At 40.3% G+C, this 7092-nt stretch overlaps 1 protein-coding gene across 2 annotated transcripts in view; it reads right to left on the minus strand.

Moving 5' to 3' along the window:
* Positions 1-6440, minus strand: part of zswim5 (zinc finger, SWIM-type containing 5) — a 58485-nt gene extending 52045 nt beyond the window's left edge. The window contains exon 1 of one of the 2 annotated variants that reach the window (XM_022679146.2): positions 5890-6440. In XM_022679146.2, coding sequence (XP_022534867.2) covers positions 5890-6397 — 508 coding nt within the window. In that variant the 5' untranslated portion in view covers positions 6398-6440. The remainder of the gene's footprint in view (positions 1-5889) is intronic. The other variant, XM_022679145.2, reaches the window with a different exon arrangement.
* Between the last annotated feature and the right edge of the window lie 652 nt (positions 6441-7092).

Below are 7092 nucleotides of genomic sequence, written 5' to 3' on the forward strand. Positions count from 1 at the left end.
CCCCGTCTCCAAATTAATTTCCTTCCTTTGATAAAAGACTTGGAGGAAGACAAAGTGTTTAATGACCGTGTCCTTCAAAAATGGACTCCTAATAAGTGCAAAAAAGAAGATTTGTTTAACTGATTTTCTTTGAGACTTGAAGGCGAGGAATTAATTACCTTGATTAAACATTGTCAGCGTGGGTGCTGAAAGACGACTGCGGAGTTAGCAGTCCCTTGTTGAACTTGTATGGGGCTGGATGAGATGTGTCCCGATTGCAAAGACCAAAAATGATGCTGATGCTCGGAGAAGCCTTTACTAAAAAAAGAGACAATGATGTCACAGTGCAGGCCTATGCACAAACTAGCAGTGTGTGTATGAATATGCATTTTTAAAAGACATGCTACACAGCATGTGCTGGGAATCAGACACACTATCGCCTAAGGATCGCATGCTCTAATCCCGGGACATGATGCCATTATATGCCAAGGCACAAGTTGTGCAGGATTGGCACAACTGGCCATGCTTTTCATGGATGGATAGATTATGTACTCTGCTCTTATTACTCCCATTGTGATGGCTGATGCATCAAAGCTAGGAATCTCAGCATGCACTGGTGTCTACTAATTAACTGCAGTGTCTATTGCAGTTTGAAAGGGGTTGACTTCACTTGTACTGGAGGAGATAAGCTCATCCATAGTCTCTCAGTGCAAGCGGAAAGGGGCAGTCCTAGTGAATGAGTGGGTGGTTAAATACAAATACAAAAAACGTATATATTTGATGCAACAGCAGATTCTCGTTACACCAAAAAATGATGCAAATTATACATTAAATCAGGGGTCACCAACATGGTGCCCGCGGGCACCAGGTAGCCCGCAAGGACCTTATGAGTAGCCCGCAGGCCTGGTCTAAAAATAGCATTTTTGTTGCTATTCTTTTTTTTTTTTAAATCACAGTTGCATTGATGTAATTTTAGATTATATTACATTAATATTAGCTTAGAGATAGCCTATAGTTTATATATTATTATACAATATAATGTAATATAATATGTAATATTATATTAAAATATAATATAAAATGTAAACACTTGCAGAGATTTATAATAATAGTGTTGCCTATTGATATCTGTGTCTTCACATAGATGAATGTCATTAATTATTAATAATAACATATAATTAAAGGTAAATTGAGAAAATTTGTAATTTCACGAGTGTGTATCAAACTGGTAGCCCTTCGCATTAATTGGTACCCAAGAAGTAGCTCTCAGGTTCAAAAAGGTTGGTGACCCCTGCATTAAATACATTACAGTAATATTTAATCGCAAATGTTACACACCTACCACAGACCTTCTAGTCCCACACCTAAATAGGTTCCCTTGTGTCTCTTGCAAAAGGCACTCTCCTTCTAAACTGTTCCAAACAGAAGCCCAGAAATAGCTGTGGTTTGTCCAGAAGAGTAAAAAAAGTACATTCTGTGGTATATAAGATCAAACTAATCATTAGATTAAGTTGTTTTCAGTTTTCGCCATTCCTGTCCAAGTGTCTGAGAGCCGCTTCTTTCCATAACAAACTTAGTGGGGTTTTGCTGATGCCTTCAGAAGAAAGGGGCTTTTACGTGTTTAATTTGCAAATGAATGCTTTTGAAATGAAAACTAATAAATAAGGGCAAAATGAAGGGGGTACTGACTGAAAACTGACTGCTCTCAACCACACCCCCGCCCAAAACGTGGCAACCACTGCAGATGAAATACAGCTCAGCTCATTCCTAAAGTAACCACTGACACCAAGCACGTCTGTCAAAATCCAAAGGTTGAGAAAGAGATTTTTACAAGGGCGAGAAGCTTGAGCGTGAGGTGGTGGCGCAGTCTGAAAGGATTTGAGTCATGGTGAAAGCTGTCCACACCAAACGGCACACAAAACATAGCTCTTCAAATCTTTTTCATCTACTTCTTCCATACTGGTGGCCACTTGCGCAAAAAAAGGCAACAAATCCTCTACTTGCATTTTCTTCATTAATTTATAGCTCAAACCACTCTTAAAAACAAAGTTGATCTGGGACTTTAAATACATCTTTTAAATTATTTACATAATGATATAAAAGAACTGCATGTCTAAGCCAAATAATCACATTTTTGCCAGATGTTTTATCTCAGCAGCCACAGGCCAGAAAACAAACCTGGTAGAACTTTGGCCTTCTGGCCACCACTGGAGGCTCCATAAAAACACCCCAACCCAGCTTTGTGCACTTAACAACCCCCACCCACCCAACACACACAGATATACCTCCTCCCCTCATTGAGAATGGGGTTTGAGGGGGAGGATGTTTCTACAGCTGGGTAACAAAGCATGACCCAATAATCCTCAGGCCTAACTCAAAGCTGGAACCTCCTCTCCAAGGACTTTATAAGACCCAGGCATGGGGGAAGGTAAGGACGCAAACACAAACTCGAATTAATTATTCTAATTAAGACACCAACCCCGACAATGGACAACAGAGATGCAGTCAGCTGGATGCTCACCCAGGCCTGGGCGATATTTATATCTCCAATATGGGAATACCGATATTGGGGTCATAAAAACAATCTGAGTCCCCCAGCCAATAACATACATTTGTAATACAGAATCTAATTAAGCTGCTTCTTAAACAGAAAGGCTGATTTAAAGGAAGAAATCACCCAGATTAAGCTCTGGGTTTTAAAGAAACTGTCTGCTTGCTGTGAAGCTATTGGCATGCTGGCGAGGCTCAGAGAAGCTAAGTGAGGTTGGCTTCCTTGAACTGAGTGGAGTGTGAAACCCTGGGCTTCTTGCATAGCAGTGAAGGCGTTAAGATCAGTGTGAGAACTTTCTGCACCTCATTTGCAGTTTCTTTGTGACTACCAGGTTCAAAAGAGAGGAAGTCCAGACACGACACAGTGAGAGAATGATAAAAACAAGGTCTGGTGCTGAAGTTTGGCTTGGCTAATGCTAACAGAATGGTAGGAAACACACACACACCGTGTCTCTGGCGAATGGAAGATGACTTGGATTCAAACCATTGTGTTAATTTACTGTACAGCCAAGAAGGAAGTTTTTGTATACTATAAAATTACTGTTTACCTTTATGTATATGTTAAATAATAGTAGATGCAATCTACAATCTACAATCAAAAGTCTTTGAAGGCAGTTCAAATTTTATGATAATTTGCTGAGATGCACCAAATTTTTGGCAATCAAAAAAAAACTAAACATCTAAATAATTTACAAAGAAACATAAATTGCTTAGTTGGTATGTTTTTTTTATAAATACATTTATACTATTTTGTAGGTTTAAAAAGCAAGACAAAAATACATGTAGGCTATTTAATTTATGTAATGTTAAATGTTAATGCAACATTGGTAAAAACTAGTATTCTGTATTCAGCCACATACTTCATTTTGTTTGATGGTTTCAGCGAAAAAAGAACTCATTTTGCTGCATCCGCAATAAATAGACAAATAGAAACGCTGCAAATAAAAAAAAGATTACAATGACTTTCACTTAAAATTTGGATAGATGTATGTTTTCTCATAAAAATATGTTTTCGTGTGACATATATAAATATAAAGTAAATAAAAGTATAAAGAAAATAATTTTACAATTACACACTAGGACCAACTACTAGGAGAACAAGATAAAAACAGTATGGCATCCTCCAGAATAGCTGTGCTAATCTTACCATGTGCTAATCTTACAGTGACTGAAATCTAGAACGTCTCACGGTCCTTTCAAAAACGCAACTCTAATGTGTGGAAACTAAGCCCAGTATGTATAGAACCTGAATGTAAAGTTTCCGTTGAAGGCAAAGAGGATTCGGTTCCCTTCATGAAGGAAACCTTTTAAGGTTGCTAAATAAGTGCCCGTGTTATTTCATTACACCCACAGTTATCACATTTCCATGCACGCAGGCCTTTAAAGGGACACAGTAGATCTTTGTAAGAATAAACCAATCGTGGCTTCTTTATTCAATTAGGTATTTGCACGCTTTCACCAGCCTCCTAGCACTTAAGTTTAATAGGGATTGGAGGATCGCATAACTGCTATTTCAAGAAAGGAAAACAGGCACTAAAACTGGTCTCCTTACAAAGGTGCTTCTTGATGCCCTATGGAGAACATTGTGCTTGATGCCAAGGCTTCTGTCCAAGCCTAGAAAATGACATAAACGCAAACATTCGCATAGGCCTTCTCAATGGGGGAAGGCATAATGACAATATTTTATGGTATTGTGGTCCATTTTGTTACACTGTGACAGGCAGTATAATTTCTGAGCAAATTATGGGTATGTTTAGTGCCTAAAGAACACTGACTGAACTGACCAAACACATTTTATAACAGAGTGTGTGATTAGTCCTGTTTACTGGGGGAAGTGTGGCACATTTTATTTAGAATCACTGTAACTTTGAAGGAAGAAGTCTGTAAGAATTCCTCCTACAGATGCAGATTGCCCTGTGTCAAAATATCACAATAAATATTGTGTATCGTCTAAATGTATTTAAGTACGTAATATAATATTTTTACTTCTCACAGCATATCTATACATTGTACACAATGTTTAAAGGTCTTCCTTGTCTTTTTCCTTCCGCCAGTCAGCTCAGTTTTTGCATGCTATGTATGGGTAAGCCTATAGACCTGCTATCTACGCTAGTATGTCGAAATGAAACAGCCTCATGCTCATGTAGCTAAAAAAAAAAAAAAAAAAAAAAAAAACAATGAACAGGTTTGAAACCTCACCCAGGACATACATATCTTCAACCTGCAGGTCTTATTGTTAAGGCCAGAAGCATTGAAATTGACTTTCCGTGGTGTTCCTTTGTTTAAATGCTGATTTTAATCTATACGGAGAGGCTTTTCCCCTCTTCTCCTCCTGTCCTGATTGATCATCCTGAAGAGGGGGAGGGAGCCAGAGCTATTGTGCGACCCAAGAGCCACACAACGACAATTTCAAGCAAAACCAAGCTGTTTTTTTCTGCTTATACTGTCGAATTTCGACCCAACACCGAGCTCGTACATTAATAAGTGTCCGCACATGTGTTTTTTCTGGCTTTCTTGAGATATACAGACGTTCTTTGTCCCGAGCAAGCAAGCAAATAAACAAAAGCCATGAGATTTGAACTGAAGCGGATTAGCTAGCCATAAGCCTGCGCTTCATTACAATAAAGGGATCCAATAAAAGCGACCAGGCGCAAAAACACACATAAACCTAAGAAAATAAGATTTAATTTCGATGATATATCGACGAACATTGAAGCCAAAGGTTTATAATAGAGGTTTTCTGACCACCACGGTTGTTTTTTTCACCTTCGAGCTGAGAGAGAACGTTGCGCCTCCATTGTGAGGCGTTCATATGAGGGGGAGCGGAGTTGAGTTTCATACTCTTAAAAAAAAGCATTAAAATCTGTCCTTTTCTTACACATTTGTCGTCTACAGGCATTTTTAGTGATTAAATTCGAATAAACAAGCATTCTCGCATATCTCACGAGTGAGGAAACGTAGGTTAGCTAGCTGGCTAACCTCCTCTCCTACCCCCTTTTAATCTTTAAAACCCCTCTGACGAAACTGCGTTAGCACTCAAGCTAACAAACAAGCGGACACGGAACGAAGCAACCCGTCGAGCAGAAAAACTTAATTTTTTTTTTTTATTATAAGTTTAAACGTCTGACTTATTTTTTTTTTGTTTCCCTCACAAACTCTTAAATCCATTTTTGCTGTTTCTTAGCTACGCTAGCACGCTAGCTAACGTTACCTGAGGGAAAGTGTTTCCAGCGTTTCCACACGAAACGAATTAAAGCCCAAAGTGAACTAGCTAGCTGTTAACGTTAACGGCCGTTAAAAGTGACCGTTAAAGTCCATTTTTGAATTTTAGCTTTAAAAACTCCATTATTTTTCACTCACCGACTTGCAGCACATTATCCACACAGCCCGTTTCCAAAAGTCGGATTCCACGCCGGAAAGGGAGCCCGTCTCCAGCGGCTCCAGTCCCGGCGCTCCCCGTCGTGCCCGCCGCCCCTCCGGGAGCGGTGCCGGAGCCAGCATTCGTGGCACTGGAGCCCACAGCGGGAGCGTCCTCTCCGGCCGCCCGGCACTGGAACGACGAATACATGCATATCTCCCTCTCGTTCCGCGGGAAGGACCAGTAGACGATACGGCGCTGCACGGGCTCCGGGATCCGTTCAAACCGCTCCTCCACCCGCTCAAAGGCCCACTTCTCCGCCACGGCCTTGGCGGCGCAGTCCAGCAAGGATTCCGGGCAGCGGGTGCGCGAGTTGTGGAAGCCCGGACCCGGCCCCGGACCGGGGCCCCGAGGAGCCGGGCGCAAGCACGGTCGCTTGCTGGCCGGCGGCGAGGCGAGGAGCTGGAGCGGCGGCGGCTGAAGCGGCATATCTCCGCGTCCCTCCGCCATGACAACGCGAATAAACACTGACGCGAAGAAGCGAAGACCAGGAAAGCAGCAGAAGAGGAGGAGAGACACACTGCGCGACGAGCGGGGGGTGAATCGCTCTTTAGAGTCGGTTCTTTTTTTAAGGAATCAATGGAACCGATTCATCCTCTTCACAAATGCAAATGAATCCTATTGGGCATTCACACAATGTAAAGAACAGAGATAGACAGACACACGATCGTTTTAAAACAGCTCTAATTGTACAACTAAAAATAATGATAATCTCCGTGAACTATCAATAATAGAAAAAAACAGCTTTCTAGTTTTTTGTTTGTCTATTTTGCACATTTCAAACCTGACTCACCTTAAAAATATATAATTTATTTTATTCAGTGACAGTGCACACTGATCATTATTTTAGTTTACCTAAATTTACCAATTTTTTTTCAAATGTTGTCCCTAGCCTTAAGCCCAATTTCAACAATAAAAAAACACAACGCAAAAACAATAATAAATCTAACATAAATAAACACAGCACTACAGAAAACAGGGAACATAAATCGCAGTGTTGTGTAATATAAATTTAAGTATACAAATAACTTAGAATTATTGTGTTTATGAGACATTTGCTGAACTGTATATCACTGTATGTGTTTATGAAGGGCATGTTAATTTAGTTACAATATCACTTAGCTCATCCTTGATAAAATTTCTTA

This window comes from Astyanax mexicanus, chromosome 4, assembly GCF_023375975.1.
Source record: "Astyanax mexicanus isolate ESR-SI-001 chromosome 4, AstMex3_surface, whole genome shotgun sequence".
Classification (NCBI taxonomy): Eukaryota; Metazoa; Chordata; class Actinopteri; order Characiformes; family Acestrorhamphidae; genus Astyanax; species Astyanax mexicanus.